The sequence below is a fragment of the Pogoniulus pusillus genome, chromosome 3 (genome assembly GCF_015220805.1).
Source record: "Pogoniulus pusillus isolate bPogPus1 chromosome 3, bPogPus1.pri, whole genome shotgun sequence".
NCBI lineage: Eukaryota > Metazoa > Chordata > Aves > Piciformes > Lybiidae > Pogoniulus > Pogoniulus pusillus.
In genome coordinates, this window is record NC_087266.1 from 7,055,007 (window position 1) to 7,073,912 (window position 18,906).

General features: G+C 46.6%; 1 protein-coding gene across 2 annotated transcripts in view; it reads right to left on the reverse strand.

Moving 5' to 3' along the window:
- The window catches only part of ME3 (malic enzyme 3), a 156,931-nt gene that overhangs the window by 62,538 nt on the left and 75,487 nt on the right, over positions 1-18,906 (reverse strand). For both annotated transcript variants that reach the window (XM_064169615.1, XM_064169608.1), the window contains exons 2-3: positions 10,655-10,788; positions 9,141-9,290 (exon numbers count right to left, since the gene is read on the reverse strand). In XM_064169615.1, the coding sequence (XP_064025685.1) occupies positions 9,141-9,290; positions 10,655-10,788 (284 nt within the window). The remainder of the gene's footprint in view (positions 1-9,140; positions 9,291-10,654; positions 10,789-18,906) is intronic.

Sequence of the window (18,906 nt, forward strand, 5' to 3'; positions counted from 1 at the left end):
TTCAGAGCTTCCAGATTCTACATTGTCTTCACACACATTCCACAGTTTCCCCCTCTTTCAGTCTATTACAGGACCAGTCTGCTGTGGTGACGTTCTCTGAAAGCATATGATTGGACATATCAATCTCCTCCTACAGTGATATCAGTGGCTTCTTGAAGAAGGCTGAATCAGGCTGGTAGCAACAAGAGAAGTTATGATAGCAAACCTTTTCACAAGTAGAGATTGCCTACAGGGATTTCAAAGAACAATTTTTAGGGCATCAGTACAAAACCCAGCCTTCCCACTCACTTTTGACCTCCACTGTTTCAAAGAAAAGGAAGAGCCAACGATTCTGTGGTTAGGGACACGTCTATGGGACTTACTCTTTTGCCTTAATTTCCATTATGCTTGGGTTTAAAGTCTTTAGAATCATAGAATCATCCAGGTTGGAAAAAAGACCTGCAAGATCTCAGAGGCCCAACCTAGCACCCAGCCCTAGCCAGTCAACCAGACCATGGCACTAAGTGCCTCAGCCAGGCTTTGCTTCAACACCTCCAGGGACAGTGACTCCACCACCTCCCTGGGCAGCCCATTCCAATGCCAATCACTCTCTCTGACAACAACTTCCTCCTAACATCCAGCCTAGACCTTCCCCAGCACAGCTTGAGACTGTGTCCCCTTGTTCTGTTGCTGGTTGCCTGGGAGAAGAGACCAACCCCCACCTGGCTACAGCCTCCCTTCAGGTAGTCGTAGACAGCAATGAAGTCACCCCTGAGCCTCCTCTTCTCCAGGCTGCACACCCCCAGCTCCCTCAGCCTCTCCTCACAGGGCTGTGTTCCAGACCCCTCTCAAGCCTTGTCACCCTTCTCTGGACACCTTCCAGCACCTCAACATCTCTCTTGAACTGAGGAGCCCAGAACTGGACACAGCACTCAAGGTGTGGCCTGACCAGTGCTGAGTACAGGGGCAGAATAACCTCCCTTGTCCTACTGGCCACACTCTTCCTGATCCAGGCCAGGATGCCATTGGCTCTCTTGACCACCTGGGCACACTGCTGCCTCATGTTCAGCTACTATCTACCAGTACCAGAAACACCAGGCAACTTCCTCTCCTGCTGCTCAGACTGTGCAATGTCATTAAAAAAAAGCACCTCATCAGAGACAGATCTGTTGACAATTCTGTAGCTTGACTGATCTTTCACTTGCTCATTTGTCATCAGAGACACAGATCATTATTTTGTCAGACTTCATTTTTGCACCATCTGCATCCTGTTAGCTTTCATTCTCCAGGTTCAGCTTCACCCAAGCATGTTTTGCATTGTTCTGCCATCACTTGTCAAGGATATTTACATCTCCAGAAAAGTGAATTTATGTTTTTCTCTCTGCCCCCACTGCTTTCCTCCAAAAGTAATGCTCCAACCTTTTCCAGTCCTGCTCTCATGGGATGCCAAAAGCTTTTGAGGAGCAGCTGATGACTTTATACTTTCAAATAGCAGTATGCTCATGAATTACCCAGTGTCTAAAGACATTATGGTCTTATGTCACTGCAGTAAAACTATCCCTCATTATCACAGAAGAAATAAAACCCTCATTCCATGCCCCAAGATAAGTTTCCTCTCTGCTTTCTCCTTGTGAAAAAGTATAAGGAGTCCTTCCAAAGATACTGCCACAACGAAAAGAGATCCTCTGCTTTAAAAAAAACCCTTTTCAATAGCATTGCACAAGTTCAGCCCTGTGCTTTAAGCACATTTGTAAAGCAAAACAAAACAATCAGAAAAAGCAAACAAAGGAAACAATGCAACCACTGGAATGGGCTGCCCAGGGAGGTGCTGGAGTTGTCATCTCTGGAGGTGTTGAAGAAAAGCCTGGCTGAGGCACTCAGTGCCATGGTCCAGTTGATTGGCTAGGGCTTGGTGCTAGGTTGGACAGGATGATCTTGGAGATGTCTTCCAAGCTCATTGATGCTATGATTCTATGAAATATTGCTGCCTTGGGACACCATTTCCAGCCATATCCTTTGGCCCTGACAATAGGCATACATCCAAGCCCTCTTACAACCATTCCAGAACTTGTGAAGCCCCACACAGCAGAAGACTTTTGTCCCACACAGCAGAAGAGTTTTGTCCCACACAGTGGCAGATTTTTGTAACAAAACTACAACCACAAAACCATGAGACACAAAACAAGGAGGGGCAGAATCTGAGTATCATAGAATCACAGAAACATTCTGCTTGGAAAAGACCCTCAGGATCACCAGGTCCAACCGATAAACCTTACTCTTGCAAGGTTCAGCCTAAACCATATCCCCAAGCACCACATCCAAACGACTTTTAAACACTTCCAGAGCAGGTGTTTTAAACACTTCCAGAGATGGCATTGGTCTTTCTCACAGAGAGAGTGATTTGACACTGGAATGGGCTGCCCGGGGAGGTGGTGGAGTCACTGTCCCTGGAGGTGTTGAAGCAAAGCCTGGCTGAGGCACTTAGTGCCATGGTCTAGTTGATTGGCTAGGGCTGGGTGCTAGGTTGGACTGGATGATCTTGGAGGTCTCTTCCAACCTGGATGATTCTATGATTCTATGGTGACTCAACCACCTCCCCAGGCAGCCCTTTCCCATGCCTGACCAAAGTCCCTGAGAAGTCAGGATATTTATCCCCCCTAGTTTTAATACTCCTCCTGTTACTGGCTACTGCTGCAGACAGGATTTGTGGCTAGGAGGACGTCTCCTTGGACATGGTTGCTCCTTTCTTGTGCTTATTTAATGTGGTCTGATCACAGAAGAGAGATTTTGACAGGGTCTTTAATCAAAAAAATCATAGAACAGTTTGGGTTGGAAGAGACCTTAAAGATAATCTAGTGTCAAATTCCTGCTTTGGGCTGGGACACCTTCTACTAGATCAGGTTGCTCAAAGCCCCATCCAGTCTGGACTTGAACACTCAGGTGCTACTGTTTGATCCTTCAACCTGCACTTAGAATTTACAAAATCTTTTTTTTTTTTAATCATTTCAAAACCTGCCTGGAAAACAAGACTGGAACATTGTGATTCAACACAGACACTTTCCAACAACTTCAGAGGTCTTAGGTGCTGGAAATGCTGGTTTTAATGATCTGATAGTTCCAGCTCTCTTATGGTCATTCAAAAAACCTGAGTTTTCACTGCATAGGAAAAGTCTGAGGACACAGGGGAAAAAAAAACCCAACCCAACAAACCTGCTTGAGGAATTTGAAGTGCCTCCTGAAGAGAACAGCAGTAGGAGTTTGGGGAAGGCAGAGACAGGAACCTGGTGAGGTATAAGACACTCAGCCTGGTCCATCAGAAGTAGTGAGGACACTATAAGGATCACAGGTTAGCATACCGAGAGCTGGATGTTTGCAAGTGGGTTTTCCTAGCAGTTGTTTTCACAGTGTCACAGTATTATCAGGATTGGAAGAAACCTCACAGATCATCAGGTCCAACCCTTTACCACAGAGCTCAAGGCTAGACCATGGCACCAAGTGCCACATCCAATCCTGCCTTGAACAGCCCCAGGGACGGCGACTCCACTACCTCCCCGGGCAGCCCATTCCAGTGTCCAATGACTCTCTCAGTGAAGAACTTTCTCCTCACCTCCAGCCTAAATCTCCCCTGGTGCAGCCTGAGGCTGTGTCCTCTCGTTCTGGTGCTGGCCACCTGAGAGAAGAGAGCAACCTCCTCCTGGCCACAACCACCCTTCACGTAGTTGTAGACAGCAATAAGGTCACCCCTGAGCCTCCTGGTTAGCAGAGAAAGACTGCATAATATTCTATAGAACTATAGATTCTATAGAGGATGATGGAAACCTGGACCTAGAAGGAGTCCTGACCTTCAGACACCAGCCCTGTAAAAGCACAGGTAAAGAAGTCCAGCCTTAAGACTTTGTCTAGAGACTAGGAAAGGTAAAAGAGGCACTGAGCCCTGCAATTATGACAGCAGCATCTGGCAAACAAAATCTGCAGCCATGTGAACACTCATAAATGTGCTCTGATGAGAAAAGCCCTGTTGGATCTCATAGGACTATTTTCAGATGCTCTTGTACAAGTGCTGCATTGTAAGCAAATTACTTTTTATTTGTAAGCAAATTGTTTTAACCTTTCCAGGGTCAACCTTCAAAGCAGCCTGATCTATGGTAGGGTGTCCCTGCCCATGGCAGAGGGGTTGGAACTCGATGATCCTTGTGGTCCCTTCCAATCCTGACTGATTCTATGATAAAGGCAAGCACTAATAGGGCTGAGGAAGACCTCAACACAGGGAAGAAGTGTATTGTGTCCATTTTTCACTAATTGCTGCTGCTGTGGCCACAGAAAGACTGCATAATATTCTATAGACCTCCCTCCTCACTATAAGTGGAGGTCTCTTCCAACCTGGTTGATTCTATGATTCTATATGTGCATGTCCATCCATGCTGGAGCACCATATGGCACTTAAAAACTGAGATATCTCATCTCTCCTGCCTGCTCAACTGCATTAGATGTGACAGCCTGGTTTAAAAGGTAATTGCTGCAGCAAACATTCAGATCAGCTCCCTGCTGCCCAAAGACGTGGGGTGGGAGGCATGGCACTCTGGAGGACAAGCTTAGAAAGAATTTGATTCAGTGGAGAGATGACCCAAAATCAGCAGGAGAGAGTTCACAGCAGGACATGTAGTGAGGAGAAATACTAAGCACAATTATGGAGTGGCACATATTTGGTGGAATAATTGTGTCAAAGATTCACATGGAGAAGACAAAATGAATTACAGTGACCAGACCACTCAGATAATGCCAAAACCAGTGAGGGCACGCCAGGACACGTTAGCAAAAGTTCACAGCTAACTGCTCCAGTCACCTCGACTCTGCCAGCCCTCTGTGGCAAAGTGGTGCTCACTCTTCCGTGATGCAAAAAGGACACTTTTGTGGTAGCCAAACAGGACACTTAAGAATGGGACAAGCTGGATGAGTCCAAGGCAAGGAAGCTGTCAAGCTGAATGTGATTCCAGTCTGCTACCATGCAAAAGCTACTGCAGAGAGGATGACACTGCAAAGAATGTTTAGGTGGGGAATCTAGGGAAAAACACTTTTTGCTTACATGAGAGTTATGTCCTGGAATGGGCTACATAGAGCAGCTTCACTGCAGATTTAACATAAGCCATGATTAATTAATGAACAGGATTATATGACAAAGCTTCCTATGACAGCAGAGCAAAACTGAATGGCTTGTCCTCTCCAGCTCTAAGTGCTATGTTCATCCTAAAACATCAGTAAATTACATTTATATGGGTCTCACTTTGTTTTAAAGCCCTTCCAATACAAACACAATTAGAAGAATCAACTTTTATTCATAAAAGATTCATAGAATCGACCAGGTTGGAAGAGACCTCCAAGATCAGCCAGTCCAACCTAGCACCCAGCTCTGTCCAATCATCTAGACCATGGCACTAAATGCCTCAGCCAGGCTTTTCCTGAACAGCTCCAGGGATGGCAACTCCACCACCTCCCTGGGCAGCCCATTCCAATGCCAATCACTCTCTCTGTGGATATTGTCCCAACAAGACCATGGTACTAAGTGCCTCATCCAAGCTTTTCTTGAACATCTCCAGGGACAGCGACTCCACTGCCTCCCTGGGCAGCCCATTCCAATGCTAACCACTCTCTCTGCCAACAACTTCCTCCTAACACCCAGCCTAGACCTCCCCTGCCCCAACCTGAGACTGTGTCCTCTTGTTCTGTTGCTGGTTGCCTGGCAGAAGAGACTGACCCCCACGGAACATCAGTGAAACTTAGGCTAACAAACACAGGAAGGGGTAAAGGTAGAAATTCAAACTTAATTCCTGAGCTCACCAAATCTGCAGGCCCCAGTGATTTATCAGGAAGTGCTGGTTCTCACCCTGAACTAAGGTCTTGCAGGCCAGCTCCTAATATACATAACATCCTCCAAGACAGAAAATATACACTGCAAGACAGTAAAAGGCAGATTGACAAAAAAAGCACATATGAATGCTTCTCATCACTTTACATAGTGCAATACTCTTTTCTTTTTGCAACAAAACCACTGTTTTGTTAAAAAAACACAACTTGATTCAAACCAAATCTGAGGCTAGGCTGAAATTCACACAGTATCACAGTATCACCAAGGTTGGAAGAGACCTCACAGATCATCAAGTCCAACCCTTTACCACAGAGCTCAAGGCTAGACCATGGCACCAAGTGCCACATCCAATCCTGCCTTGAACAGCTCCAGGGACGGCGACTCCACCACCTCCCCAGGCAGCCCATTCCAGTGTCCAATGACTCTCTCAGGGAAGAACTTTCTCCTCACCTCCAGCCTAAATCTCCCCTGGTGCAGCCTGAGGCTGTGTCCTCTCGTTCTGGTGCTGGCCACCTGAGAGAAGAGAGCAACCTCCTCCTGGCCACAACCACCCCTCAGGTAGTTGTAGACAGCAATAAGGTCACCCCTGAGCCTCCTCTTCTCCAGGCTAACCAATCCCAGCTCCCTCAGCCTCTCCTCGTAGGGCTGTGCTCAAGGCCTCTCCCCAGCCTCGTCGCCCTTCTCTGGACACGCTCAAGCATCTCAATGTCCCTCCTAAACTGGGGGGCCCAGAACTGAACACAGCACTCAAGGTGTGGTCTAACCAGTGCAGAGTACAGGGGCAGAATGACCTCCCTGCTCCTGCTGGCCACACCATTCCTGATGCAGGCCAGGATGCCACTGGCTCTCTTGGCCACCTGAGCACACTGCTGGCTCCCTGCCACTGGAAATTCAGTGTACTAAGGGCATGACAGTTTGCCCTTTCCTGTGGAAGCCATAGGCTGGAATCCAAAACAGCTCCAAGCCCAAGTTGAGCAGTAAAACTGTCAGATTATGAGAACAGATGTTCTTACCACGTTGGTAAAATGCTGAGGGTTTATAACATGAGAAAGAACTGAGTTCCAGGAAGTGGAATTCTCCAACAGCAACAACTGCAGAGTCTAGTGCACGGAAAGGCAGACCTACTTTCCTGAGGATAACATTAGGGATGGAAAAGAAAAGAAGCACATCTCCCAGATATTGTTTTAACTTCTTGCACAGTAAAGGCAGACTGAAGGCAAAGACAGTGGCTGCACATTCAGGAATTGCAGCTGTGAATTTTGAGCAGCTGAGAACTAGCAGTGTGTTCTTCCCTGCTTGACAGTGCTCACAGGTGAACACCAGGAGACAGTCTGGATTCTCTTCTCTTTACTACCTTTTACTCCTGCCCAGAAGAATTAAGTGTTCTCCTCCTGTACAAAGAGCAATTCTTTCTTTGGCTTCCTCATACACAATGAAGATGAGGGGATAAGGCCAAGTGTTAGGTCCTGCACCTTGGTCAGGACAATCCTCGATATCAATACAGGCTGGGGAGAGATGAAATTGAGAGCAGTCCTGCTGAAAGTCACTAGGGAGTACTGGTGGGCAATAAGATGAATATCAGCCAACAATGGCTACTTGCAGCCCAGAAGGCAAATCACATCCTGGGCTGCATCTAAAGAAGTGTGGCCAGCATGTCAAGAGAGGTCATTCTACCACTCTGCTCTGCTCTGCTGAGACCTCTCCTGGAGTACTATCTCCAGCTATGGGGCCCACAACAGAAGAGGGATATGAACCTGCAGGAGCAGGTCCAGAAGAGGGCCACTAAGATGATGAGAAGGCTGAAACACCTCTCCTGTGACGACAGGCTTAAAGAACTGGGGCTGTTCTACCTGGAGAATGCTCTGGGGGGCCCTTATAGCTACATTTCAATATCTGAAGGAGACCTGCAGAAAGGCTGGAGAAGGACTAATTAGAATGGCTTGTAGTGACAATGGTTTTAAATTGGAGCAGAGTAGATTTAGGTTGGGCATAAGGAGCAAGTTCTTTACAGTGAGAGTGGTGAAATACTGGAACAGGTTGCTTGGGGAAGTGGTTGAGGCCCCACCCCTAAAGATATTCAAGATCAGACTTGATGTGGCCCTGGGCAGCGTGATCTAGCTGGATGTTCCTGCTCACTGGAGGAGGGTTTGACAAGACAACCTTTGAGGGTCCCTTCCAACCCAATGCAATCCTTGAATCTGTGGATATAATCAAGACTTCCCTAGATGAATATCTTCACCACAGCCCAGCAAATTTAGAAGCTGGAAATAGAACACAATTACCCAGAACAGAAATAAGCCAAAACACAATCCTGAAGAGCAGCTCATGTCAGGGAATGCAGTGTCCTTGTTGGAAATAAGGACAAGAAGGATGCAACTGTTTTTCACCAGTACAATCTTATCCATAATATATCCTTCATTATTAGTTTACACAGCTCCTTGATCTTCAAGGTTATGATCCTCCTGTGCCCTTAGAGGCAGCTAGTAGAACTTGCCTGTTTTGTCACCCATCACACCACTCTCAGCTGAAACTGCAGTTACACCTCATGCTGGTGCAATGCTTTTAAAAAGGATATTATTCCTCTCCTCTCCTTTGCATACTTCTGCAGCAAAAGTTAAAACCTTTACTCTTTATTTCGAGGACAAGAAAGAAAAAATAAGAAGCTTGCAATGAAAATTGAACCTCACCCCTGAATTTTCAGGCTAGGACTAAAATGTATTTCAGAATGCTAATGAGGACTTTCAGCATTAATCATTAAAAAGAGTTAATGCAGGACAGTGCCTTCCAGCATGGTAGAGAGTGTTTAATGTTGCATGAATTTATATGGTCACTGTTTGGAGCAGTGAGGAAGGCACCGATGCAGAGCATCATCCCTTATGAAAATGATTCTTGTGGCATGGTTTGTGGCAGTGCACACAAAAGCTCCAACTCAGCACAATGTATCCAAACCCCAGCAATTACTCAAACGGCAGCACTGCAGAAGGCACTCCGAGCTCCTGAGGCAGCAGATGGGGCGGGGTGCAGCCGTAAGTTCAGAAAGCTGTTTGGAGCTAGGCTGCACAGACTGTACAGTACTGTTAGAGAACAAAACCACTCTGTTCACTGTCCATAGGAAGAAGGCAGAGCTAGTCTCGATTCCCCAGCTCATCATCAAGTCTACACACACAAAACTGTTTGCTGCTCCGACTTTGGATGAGAGTTTCAGATCTTTTGGGCCACACACATAAAGATGGACTGTTGATACAAAAGAAACATTCACACCAAATTTAATAGAGTCAAGAAGAGTCTCTCCACTCACCGTGGTCTCCTGAAAGCCAAACCATACTGCTGACAAGCCAGGCCAACTGTTGGGGTGTAAATGATGGGCATGAACCTTTCGATGTCGGAGGTCAGCACTCGGTAAAAAAGCTTCTCGTTCCTGTCTTGCAATGTCATAAGGACAATATACCTTGAAAGTAAACCAAAATAGAAATGTATCAGCATTCATGGCAGCTCCACAAAACGCAGTACTTGGCTCACTCAGTATTCATTCAGTTTTCCCAAGCCTTGACACTCCGCAGTGCTATACCAAGGTTGGGTACTTGGAGCAAAATTTCCCAGAGGACCTGACCAGCTTTACCATCCTCACCAACAGCTACACAAAGATTCAGCAGAGCTGAAGTCACACCCTTGCATAAACTCATTTGAGTTTCACCACAGTATAGAAGGGACATTGAGGTGCTGGAGCGGGTGTGAAGAAGGGAGACAAGGCCGGGGAGAGGTCTGGAAAATGACCTATGAGGAGCGGCTGAGGGAGCTGGGGTTGTTTAGTCTGGAGAAGAGGAGGCTGAGAGGGGACCTTATTGTCCTCTACAGCTGTAGAGGCTGTAGTGAGGCTGGAGCTGGTCTCATCTCCCAAATTACTAATGAGAGGACAAGAGGAAATGGCCTCAAGATGTGTCAGGGAAGGTTTAGGTTGGGTGCTGGGAGGAAGTTCTTTACTGAGCAGGTGGTCAGGCACTGGAACAGGCTGCCCAGGGAGGTGGTGGAGTTGCCATCCCTGGAGGTGTTTAAATGGAGAGTGGATGTGGCACGTGAGTCTATGGTTTAGTGATTAAGGATGCTGGGATGAAGGTTGGACTGGATGATGCTGGTGGTCCTTTCCAACCATATCAATTCATAGTGATTGGATATTGTGCTGAGGGATTTGGTTTCGTCAAGGACCTGTCAGTGTGAAACTAATGATTGGACTCAATGCTCTTGAAGGTCTTTTCCAATCTAAGAAACTCTGTGATTCTGTGAGATGCAAACCCATCCATCACAACAGGAGTCAAACACCATTTTCCATCATCAACTGTGATGAACAATACTGGATGCAAAGGAAGCTCAGAAATACAAAGATTAGTCAATAGACATCATTTGTTCTGTTTTGTTTAATTCATTTCCTTCCAGTTGGCAGGTTCTTTCTGTTCTTCCACCCAGTATCATAGTGGATGTATTGATATGCACATGGCAGGTATGGGCAGTACTTGTGTTCAGTCTGCCTCCAGTGCTCTGAGGCAAGGACTGACTTTTCAATGTACATTTGTACCCAAAATTTGCTCCCCAGAAATGTGGTGGTGGGAAAAGATAGTACCAGTGCTATTCTAGGAGAGCATATAATGAGGAGAAGGTGGACAGGCTATAATGAAAGCTCCATGGGCAGCTGGAAAAAAGTGACTTCGAGGGAGACCTGTGTGCTTTGAAGCAGCATCCATCAGTCTTCTTGGAGGCTCTAAAGGATTGAAAACTGAAAACAGGGAGGGAGGAGGAAATAAGATGGTTTTGACATACTTGTCTAGATCATTTGATTTGTTCTCAAAGTTTTTCATCACACGGAGGACTTGAACATCTTGGCTTAAGAAACAAGGAGGAAGAAGGCCATGAATTCCCAGCTGAAGCCTCTCTTCAAGTGTAAAAGCCATTCCCTGGGAAGAAAAGAGGAAGGCAGATTAAAAAAAGAGGAAAAAGAGCAACAGTATTCAGATCCTGAAGCCCTGAAAGCAGTCCTACTCTGCAGGGACTGCAGCAGTTGGATCATCCAGGCTGTACAGCTCCTGCATCAGCAGTCTCAGCATCCACAGGGCTCTTTTGCCCTTTGAATTTACTTGGTCTCTGCAGTGTATACAACTTTATAGTGCACATATTCTTATGTATGCTTTCACTTTACACTTCCCTTATGTTATGTAATTAGCTCTTGCCTACTAGTTCAAATGGCCTTCCTGAAAGCCCAGGTCTCACAGCCCTTTAGAAACGACGTGACAGGTTTAGAACCATAGAATCAGCTAGGTTGTAAAAGACCATTAATATCAGAGTCCAAATGCTAAGCTGACATTTACCTTAGTCTACCACTAAACCATGACCCTAAATGTCACATCTACAAGTCTTTTACATATGTCCAGGGATGGTGACTCAACCACTTCCCTGGACAGACTGTTCCAAGGCTTGACAACTCTTTCAGTGAAGAAAATGCTCCTAAGATACAGTATAAACCTTCCCTGGCTCACCCTGCTACAGCATGCTTTCAGAAGAGTAACTTTTCCTCTCAGCCTCCTTTATTCCATACAGAACAATACTAGTTCCCTCAGCTGCTCCCACAGAAGACTTGTGCACCAGGCCCCCCTTCAACACCTTTGCTACCCTTCTTTGGATACACCACAGCACCTCAACGTCTTTCTTGTAGTGTGTGGGCTAAACAGAGTTGGAGATGTGGCCACACCAGTACCAAGTACACAGGGACAATCACTTCCCTAGTCCTGCTGGCCACACTAGTTCTAACACAACAGGATGCTGGTAGCCTTCTTGGCCATCAGGGCACATTGTTGCCTCATATTCTGCTGGCCATTTGAGGCACTTAGTGCCATGGTCTAGTGGATTGGACAGGGATGGGTGCTAGGTTGGACTGGATGATATTGGAGCTCTCTTCCAAGCTGGTTGATTCTATGAACATTCCCAGGTGCCTTTCTGCCAGGCAGCTTTCCAGCCACTCACTGAGAGAGTCATTGGACACTGGAATGGGCTGCCCGGGGAGGTGGTGGAGTCGCCGTCCCTGGAGCTGTTCAAGGCAGGATTGGACGTGGCACTTGGTGCCATGGTCTAGCCTTGAGCTCTGTGGTAAAGGGTTGGACTTGATGATCTGTGAGGTCTTTTCCAACCTTGGTGATACTGTGATACTGTGACCCTGCAGCATCGCATAGGGTTATTATGAACCAGGTACAGGATCCAGCACTTGGCCATGTTGAACTTCATATTGCTGGCCTTGGCCCATTGATCCAGCCTGTCCAGATCCCTCTGCAGAGCATCTCTACCCTGAAGAACATCAACACTTCTGCCCACGTTGGTGTCTCCTGCAAACTTATTGAGGGTGCCCTTGATGCCCTCATGCAGATCACTGAACAAAGACATTAAAGAGGACTGGTGCAGTACTGAACTCTGGGGAACGTTACTTGTGACTGGCCATCAACTGGACTTAACTCCATTTACCACAGATCTCTTGGCCCAGTCATCCAGTCAAGTTTCTACCCAGTGAAGAGGACATCTGCCCAAGCCATGAGCAGCCACTTTCTCCAGGAGAATGTTGTGGGAAACAGTGCCAAACGTTGTAGTCAAGTCCAGGTAAACAATATCCACAGCTTTTCCCTTATCCACTAAGCTGGTCAACCTGCTGTAAAAAGCCAGGTTAGTCAAGCAGGATTTGTCTTTCATAAACTCATGCAGGCTGGGCCTGATCACCTGGCTGTCCTCTATGTGCCATGTGATGGATGGCACTCATGATCATCTGCTCCACCACCTTTCCTAGCACCCAGATCAGGTTGACAGGCCTGTAGTTTCCTGGATTCTCCTTCCAGCCCTCCTGGCAGGTGGGTGTCACATTTGCTAACCTCCTGCTAGCAAAGTTTTCAGTTTGGATACTGAACAGTATCCAACTGATCAACTTCTCACAGCTTATCAACTTCAGTCGCCTTCTGGTTTTCCACCAGCCAGAATGCGTGTTAGTGGCATATTAGAAGTGCAGATGACTGATTGATGCTCATGATGCCTTCTTGGTGCTAACTCTTTGTTTTTATCCAAGGAGCAAACAACTCTGATGAAGAAGCTGACACTGGCTCAGAGCTGAAGATGGAATGCTAGGTTACACAGGATAACCCTGCTCTTATGGGACAGCATCCTCCTTCAGCATCCTTGAGCCTGAGCATGTCTCGCTCCTACGCATGCAGGGGGCTGATGCTTCAGACAACCATCAGTGCCCTGTGCTGGACTGAGGTAGATGAATGATAGAATCAACCAGGTTGGAAGAGACTTCTAAGATCATCCAGTCCAACCTAGCACCCAGCCCTAGCCAGTCAACAAGACCATGGCACTGAGTGCCTCAGCCAGGCTTTGCTTCAACACCTCCAGGGACGGTGCCTCCACCACCTCCCTGGGCAGCCCATTCCAATGCCAATCACTCTCTCTGCCAACAACTTCCTCCTAACATCCAGCCTAGACCTCCCCCGGTACAACTTGAGACTGTGTCCCCTTGCTCTGTTGCTGGTTGCCTGGCAGAAGAGACCAACCTCCACCTGGCTACAGCCTCCCTTCAGGTAGCTGTAGACAGCAATGAGGTCCCCCCTGAGCCTCCTCTTCTCCAGGCTAAACACTCCCAGCTCCCTCACCCTCTCCTCACAGGGCTGTGTTCCAGGCCTCTCACCAGCTTTGTTTCCCTTCTCTGGACATGTTCCAGCATCAAAACATCTCTCTTGAATTGAGGGGCCCAGAACTGGACACAGGACTCAAGGTGTGGCCTGACCAGTTGTTGAACAGCAAAGGTAACACATTCTGCAGTCTAGGAAGATGATTATACAAAGTCTTAGTGCTTAATTAATGGTATTTCTCCATGCTGATAGCAGATTAGACAGCAAGATAGAATGAAACATTTTCAGAAGCATCTAGGTAGCATAAATCCTAATGGAAACTTCACCCATAACAAACCAACTGATTCGTGTCTTGATGAACAGCTGGCAGTAAAATATTAAGGATCAGTAATTATTGGACTGTATTTACTCAAGCACACAAATGATTTTAAATATCTTAACGAGCAGCTTTATGACCATATAGCTGCTAAGCTTTGTGGCACAGATTTAGTATTCCTCTAGGGTACAGAACTGCTATTATTGCTGCACAAGAAAAACTGAGGACAGATCCTGATGAACTTGGATTTGGCAACCTTCCCTAACCCCCTGTTGCTTGTTCCCATCCCTGTGCCATCCCAGTGGCTGTGCCAGCACAAGCATGTGCACAGTCATATGGTTAAGGAGTGAGAGGAAGTACCTGGATTAAAAATAATCAGGTCAGTTGAGCTGTGAGCAGCTCCCCTGGCTGATGACACACCACAGGTAGCAGAGACTGGCAAACCTGGGCACAGCCACTGGGAACATACAGCCATGGCTCTCATTCAGCTGTAACTGCTGCAGATACTGATGAAAAAGTTTGTCAAACTGACAGCAACCTGTGACAGCATAGAGCAAAGGAGTGAAACTGATTCTCCTGTTAGAATCATAGCATCAGTCATTGTTGGAAGGGACCACAAGGATCATGCAGTTCCAACCCCTCTGCTATGCCCAGGGACACTCTACCCTAGAGCAGGCTGGCCACAGCCTCATCCAGCCTGGCCTTAAACACCTCCAGGGATGGGGCCTCAACCACCTCCCTGGGCAACCCATTCCAGGCTCTCACCACTCTCATGCTCAACAACTTCCTTGTCACGTCCAGCCTGAACCTCCCCACCTCCAGCTTTGCTCCATTCCCCCGGTCCTGTCACTCCCTGAGAGCCTGAAAAGTCCTTCCCCAGCTTCTTTGTAGGTCCCCTTCAGATACTGAAAGGCCACAAGAAGCTCACCTCTTCTCCAGACTGAACAGCCCCAACTCTTTCAGCCTGTCCTCACAGCAGAGCTGCTCCAGCCCTCTGATCAACCCAGTGGCCCTTCTCTGGACAGGTGATCCTTGTGGTCCCTTCCAACCCTGACTGATTCTATGATTCTTCACGACCAGTTAAATCTCCGTATCACTTTGTAAGGCACAGAGCTGGTGCATCACACAGTGGCTCTGTGGCAGGTTTGGGAGACAAGCAGAAATTGCCTGCCCTACCTTTGAAGGCTGCTTTCTGAAGTTTCTCAGACGGTGTAGAGGCAGGAGCCCGCGGTGAAGTGGTTATATTCAGTGCAACAGCACAGCGTGAAATGAATCTGGAAACACATTCTGCCCCAGATCAAAAGCTGCAATTCCCTGAGGTATTGCTATGTTTAAGATTAAAGCCCTTAGGGATGGATTCTTTTCTTAAAGAACTGCCTGAAAGCCATATTGTACCACTCTTTTTCTGGTCTTGAAAGGTCTACTGATTAGATAGATGGTGAGCTACAGCCCTGCAGAGCTAAAGGCAGGGGCTCCAATTCACTTTTCAATGTGTGGGAAATGGGTTGGCATGGAGAGGGTGGATGCTATGCCACTACCCAAAACCAAAGGCAAAACTATCAGCTGCCCACAAGGCTTCACACTAGGCAGGAGCTAAGTGAGGGGGTCTGTGCTGGAAAAAAAGGCTTTCTGCAGAGAACCTCCAATGCTTGTTTTCTTCTTGTTGACAGCACCAAGTCTGTTATGTGGCAGCTCCCTCTTTACTGCTCAAGCCCATAAAAGCCACTTATTTCAGAAGCTGAAGGGTGAAAAGAATTCACAGATGACTGTTGGTTTTATTATTGCCTGCACTCTCCAGTTGTGAGAAGAGTGTTTCACTGGAAGCTGAATACAAGGAGGAGGGATGAATGCATGGCTTAGCCTTGTAATTTACTCATATATGAAATTTCTGTTGCTGGGAACAAAGACACAAAGTAGCAGTTCCTGGGTATCAGGAAACTGTCATTACAACAGTGGGGGTTCAATCGAAGGCTACATTAGTCCTTACCTAGTGCAGAACACACAGAGTCGACTGCAGCTCAGACCACCTCCAGCACTCAGCATCGTAGCTTACTGCATCTTTCCACATGCCTGAGCTGTGGAGCACAACAAGCAGACAGCACAGGGAGAGCTGTGGGGCAGCTTGCATGGCCAAATCAAAGGATTTATGCAGTTTGTACAGTCCCAAGTCATTGCCCTCCATGCTGTTGGGACTCAAGCCATGGTTATCAGCCTGCCTTCTGGGAACATAGTCCCTAATCCACACAGTTGAAAGCTGTCCTGGCAGTCTCTGAGCTGAGTAAACAAGGATCTGTGAACATCTCTCAACCTTTTGGAAACAGTGCCTGGAACAGGGAACTTCCTGGTCTGATAAGAGCAGGGTGTTGAGAGCAGACACAGAGGAAACACAGGCATGCAAGGATCACCACTGCAGGCTGCAGGAACAAGCACAGCTAATCTGCTTCTCTTGCATTATTGTAAGCTAACAGCTGTGACAGGGATGTCCTAATACTGAGAGAACTTAACAAGCTTGTTCTGTGCAGATTTTTCCTGTAATGTGTGTCCATAGATATTTGCACCTGTCCAGTTTTGCAGCTGGGATGTACTTTGACTGTCTGCAAGCCGAAGTTCCTCCCGTAAGGAGCCAGTGCCAAAAGCTAAACTAATTTCCACTGAGACTGCATATGCAGGGGCCAGTGAGCAGAGAGCAACATCAGAAAACATCACTGTTATGCACTGTGAAAGATTCTTCTATAAAGGTTAGATCCTTTTGTGGTCTCCTTGGCTCTACTGACTTGACAACCTGGCCACACCTTGAGTACTGTGTCCAGTTCTGGGCCCCTCAATTCAAGAAAGATGTTGAGGTGCTGGAACATGTCCAGAGAAGGGCAACAAAGCTGGTGAGGGGCCTGGAGCACAAATCCTATGAGGAGAGGTTGAGGGAGCTGGGGGTGTGCAGCCTGCAGAAGAGGAGGCTCAGGGGTGATCTTATTACTGTCTACAACTACCTGAAGGGGCATTGTAGCCAGGTGGGGGGTGGCCTCTTCTCCCAGGCAACTAGCAACAGAACAAGGGGACACAGTCTCAAGTTGTGCCAGGGTAGGTATAGGCTGGATGTTAGGAAGAAGTTCTTCACAGAGAGAGTGATTTCCCATTGGAATGGGCTGCCCAGGGAGGTGGTGGAGGATGTCCCTGGGGGTCTTCAAGAAAAGCCTGGATGAGGCACTTAGTGCCATGGTCTGGTTGATTGGTTAGGGCTGGGTGCTAGGTTGGACTGGATGACCTTGGAGGTCTCTTCTAACCTGGTTGATTCTATGATTCTATGATAACCCTCTTCACAGTGCTCCTCACTCAGGCGTCTCTTGCTCCTCTGATGGGCTGTCACAGGCCCTGTCCTGCACTGTATCCCAGCCTGGAAAAGCTTCATGGAAAAGATTATTTGCATTAAAAGAGGGAAAGAGGCCCAATGAGGGATGATCCTTTAATTTCTCATTTAACATGTCTCAATGTCTCTTACTACCTGGATTTTGTATGTGTTTGTGCTCTTAAGCTTGGAAAAAACCCAAACCTGTGATGCTCTGGGGTATGGGGAAGTTATCACTCAGCATGTCTTCTCCAAAACCTGGAAAGAAGATTCCCTGCTGTGCTTTCTCAGCAGTTATTGCTGGGCAGACCTTTTGTTAACTATGATTTACAAACTCTTGTCACAGTGTCTGTGCCTCTTTCTGGGTTCAAAGTTATAGGCTGAAAAAATCCCACACTCTTGGCCACCTCCTTTGTCACAAAGTGATAAAATTGTGGATTTCTAATCCTTTCATATCCTTGTTCCTTCCTCTCCTTGGAACACTACAAAAAAACCCCTCCAAGACAAAGATAATTGAGCCACTCAACTTCATGTTTGTTTCAGTTCCTGGGGAACCATCTTTAATGAGGTCCACTAATTAGAATATTAAGTTGTCTCTATTATTATGGAGTTTTTTACCAGCAACTGTTTTGTTTTGTGCAATTAACTTCCTTCCCCTGGATTAGAGGGACATATTTTCTTTATTATTCTTGTTTTTACCTTGTCTTACAACAGTGACTTTTGATTTACACCAACAGTGAGTAGAACTGGATGGAAGACGGATGAGGCTATGGCCAGCCTGGTCTAAGGTGGGGTGTCCCTGGGCATGGCAGGGGGGTTGGAACTAGATGATCCTTGTGGTCCCTCCAACCCTGACTGATTCTATGATTCTAACTGGAATACAACAAACTCCTTGTGCCAGAACACATATTGACCAGGAATCTGATCCTGCAGGGTTTATCTCACAGAAATAAATGCTTTCCTGATGAGGACATCCCTGATGGGCATGTGCTAGGCAAAATCTGACAGTCACAGGCAAGAAAGAGCAAAGCCATGCTGTTCCCACATGTTACAGGAGGTTTATCTCAATAAATAAAAGTCACAAGCCACATGTCTTCAGGACTTTATTCCTTAATCCATAGGAAGAACTTCAGTGCAAAGCTCCTCAAGCCCTGTATTGTAATTTCAAGCTGCAGGGGTAGAGCTCTATATTGCATTTAGCAGAGAACTCATTACTATTTCTCACAGTTTGTCAGCCTTCAGGGCAGCAATTTTTCCTCCAGAGGAGAAAAGAAAAAGCAGGAAAATAAAGATATCCATATGCTAGAAATGATACATGTTGTGTCTGCAAATAAGATTCTGGAGCACTGAGAAAACAAATGCTTTACAACTGTGCTTGACAAACCTCCCCAGAGAACATCTGGCTTGGCAGGATGGTTTTGTGAAGGCTCTATGGTAAAAATAGGATCATTGTCCTATGGATAGGAAAGATGGAGACAGACAATACCAAGTAAGAGGTGACAAGATGCAGCTGAATTTTCTTATAAATGCAAATTCTGGTCCAAATTCAGTATTTTCCTTCTTTCCACAAAAGCAATATTAAGATCCTTATGAGTTCTAGCCAAGGTAATGGGAATACTTCTTTGGCTTTAGTAAGGAATAGATTAGGCTGACAATTCTTTTTTGATTTTGATTATCTTCACAAATATCTTTACATGTATGAAGAGTCTAAATATAAGCTTCAGCTCTTTCAGTAAAGGAGAAGAGTAAAATC